Below are 2,880 nucleotides of genomic sequence, written 5' to 3' on the forward strand. Positions count from 1 at the left end.
GGAAAACGGGAGATTTTTATCCCTAAACTTCAAACCAAGTCCCCTCTAAAGCTTTGCCTGAACATTCCCTGGAGGAAAACACGTCAGCTAACCCTGCTTAAGGAACTGAAATTCAACAAGGAAACATGTCCTGAAGGAAACTGCCACTGTTCAAACACTCAAAATTCGTGAACTTAAAGTCCTGACACACACGGGAGGGAATAAATCGGGAATTTTATGCCAGAGTAACTGAGACTGTGAGATTCTCACTTGGCTTTCTTCTTCTGTGGAGGYTGGAGCAAAAGGAGGAGGGGAAAAGAGAAAAAAAGCCTGTGGGGAGGGATGAATGAATGAGTGAACAAACAAATAAATGAATGAACAAATGAATGAATGGATGAATGAATGGATGAATGGATGCAYGCAGAGCTGTGACAGTTAATACCACTCGATGAGAAAGATGGGAAAATAGATGAAAAGTCAATTAAGGCAACCAGTAAGGTTTTAAAAGCAGTGGTGTGGAAATGTCTGCAGGAAGAGCCTGAGCCCTGAAATGAAGGAGGCTGCTGGAGAAGGAGCAGAAAAGGGAGAAAAAAGCAGCACAAGGCAGAACAGGGAAAGGGAGAAACGCACGGAATCAAATCTCTGACTGAGGAATGGCCATGGAGAACAGAAAGGGCTGCATGGGTGGGTTCTTTGATTTTCCTCACAAGAACCCTACTCCTCTGGCCATTTTCCCCTGAATGGACAGCACGAAATGGCAACAGCACAGAGTTCAGCAGTGCCATTGTCAGCTGCCCTTCAGAGCTGTCCCCAAGTGCAGCTCTGTCACAGCCTCTGGTGCTTCTTTTCCTTTCACTATTTGCACTTGCCCAAGGCCGTGCAGAGCCCCAGCAGACTGTGAATACAATACATCTTTTTATTAAGTTTCACTTTCTAGAAAGGAAAAAAAAAAGGAAAGGAAAAAAAAGGTTTACAGAAAGCTGCTCTGCAGCAGAGACACACAATCCTGGCTGGAGGGCTGGGGATGGGAGGCCAAGTGGAAAAGTTTTCCAGATAAGTCTCTGTGCTGACTGGTTCTCTGGCATTCAGCAAGCCAAATAAAAAAAAAAAAAAAAAAAAAAAAAAAAAAAAAAAAAAAAAAAACAAAAAAAAAAAAAAAAAAAAAACAACCAACAAAACCAAAAAAATCAAACAGTTCTTTTCAGTAAGTAACAGTTTAAAATGGGACTTCACTTCTTAATTTTTTTTACTATGAATAAAAGCACAAGTTTGTCCTAAATACAGCACTATTAAAAAGGTGAATATGTATCTTTTTTTTTCCTCCAAAAAGAAAAAAAAAATCTAAAATGTTGATATCTTTTCTTGCAAGCAAGGAGCAAACGGAATAAAGTATTAGGCCACGCAAACACACATTGAATCCATGTGGTGAATTTGGTGGCTTTGGAAATGCAGTTATTATATCAAAGGTGCATACTTGGTTCAAACACACTGTACAGATTGGGCAAAAAAAAAAACAAACCAAACTTCTGTCRCTCTGTTTGAGACAATTGCAAAGGCATCTTCACCTGCCCAGCTCTGCCTCTGGGGAGCCTCATCACTGCAACACCAAAATCCCCAGGGAAGGGCTGGAGGATCCCACRGGATGAGCGCATCTCCTCGGACCTACTCTGGAATATTATTAACTTTTATAAATATGTACAAATCAATTACAGGCACTTTGAAATGTCTTTGGTTGGAATAAACCAACATTGCAAAGGGAAATGGATTCACAGAGTGTTAAGACCCAGGCTGGGTTCAGCAGGCAATGGTTTGGGGTCGGTCGTTCTCGGTAGAAGGAGAGGAGGGGGATYTTTATGCTTCTGACAAAGCAACCTGGGAAAAAAAACAAAAGAAAAAGAGAAAATATTTAATTAAAGGCGAATTTTTAATCCTGTAACAGTGATATGACTTATCTCTGTGCAGCTGGSAGGGCTGTCCTTGACTTTTCAAAGCAGCTCAGAAAGTCTGACTTGGGAAGGAAATCAAAGATTGGCTGAGGGGGGGTTGTACTTTGCAAAATCAACAGAATAGAAATCCCAAAACACCCAAAAAACCCCCTCATTAAAAACATTCCAAACCAGAAAATATCATTAAGATCAAAAGGTGTCACCCTGGCTTCCTATTTCTCAATAAAGATATTCATGTTTAATTCTTCAAGCAAACTGCAGGTCCCTGAGGGAGTCTTGAACAATGATTCYTTCAACAGCTTGGGTTTTAACTCAACTCTGATGAACAGAATTAGAATTAAGTCTTGTGTTTTACTCCAAGTTTTCATCTGTTATGACAAAAGATAAATCAAACTAYTCGGTGCCATCTCTTTAGTGCTTCACACCAAACAGTTCAAGCAACAGCAGAATTATGGTAGAAGTGTCCCAGCCCTGCACTTGGTGAGCTGCAATAATTCACTTCTGGAGGACAGAAATGTCATTTTTAGGGTTGTAATTGCAATTCTGAGGATCTCCAAAGCRCCCACCTGCACTGTCCACAAGGCCTCTTCGAAAGGCAATGAGATCCACATCTCCAGAGACCAGAAAAACCCGTCTGTCCCGTGCCCAAAAATGAAGTTTGCTCTGTTTTCTGAGCAGAGCTGACATTTCCTTGCCACACACTCACCTTTTCCGAGCAGAATTCTGTATTGCTTTGCCTCAGCTTGCTGGGCCTGCCTTTAATGACTGCATAGCAGAACATGGTGATCACCATCACGAACAGGAAGTAACTGGTGTGCATGAGGTGCAGGTTTATTAGAGAGCGATCATCCTGCAATGGAAAAGAAGATTAAAAACATTCCCTGCCTTGGAAATTTGATATTAGAGCAGTAATTATCAGATCGACTCAGAAATGAATTAATTGATCAATTTTATC

At 41.0% G+C, this 2,880-nt stretch overlaps 1 protein-coding gene across 1 annotated transcript in view; it reads right to left on the reverse strand.

The window, feature by feature from the left end:
- Positions 1 to 1,153: 1,153 nt before the first annotated feature.
- TMEM248 (transmembrane protein 248) overlaps positions 1,154 to 2,880 on the reverse strand; it is a 19,133-nt gene continuing 17,406 nt past the window's right edge. Inside the window, exons 6-7 of the mRNA XM_057385527.1 lie at positions 2,632 to 2,775; positions 1,154 to 1,851 (exon numbers count right to left, since the gene is read on the reverse strand). Coding sequence (XP_057241510.1) covers positions 1,831 to 1,851; positions 2,632 to 2,775 — 165 coding nt within the window. The 3' untranslated portion in view covers positions 1,154 to 1,830. The remainder of the gene's footprint in view (positions 1,852 to 2,631; positions 2,776 to 2,880) is intronic.

The sequence above is a fragment of the Malurus melanocephalus genome, unplaced genomic scaffold (genome assembly GCF_030028575.1).
Source record: "Malurus melanocephalus ecotype Western Australia unplaced genomic scaffold, MMel_1.1 scaffold_838, whole genome shotgun sequence".
In the NCBI taxonomy this organism is placed as follows: Eukaryota; Metazoa; Chordata; class Aves; order Passeriformes; family Maluridae; genus Malurus; species Malurus melanocephalus.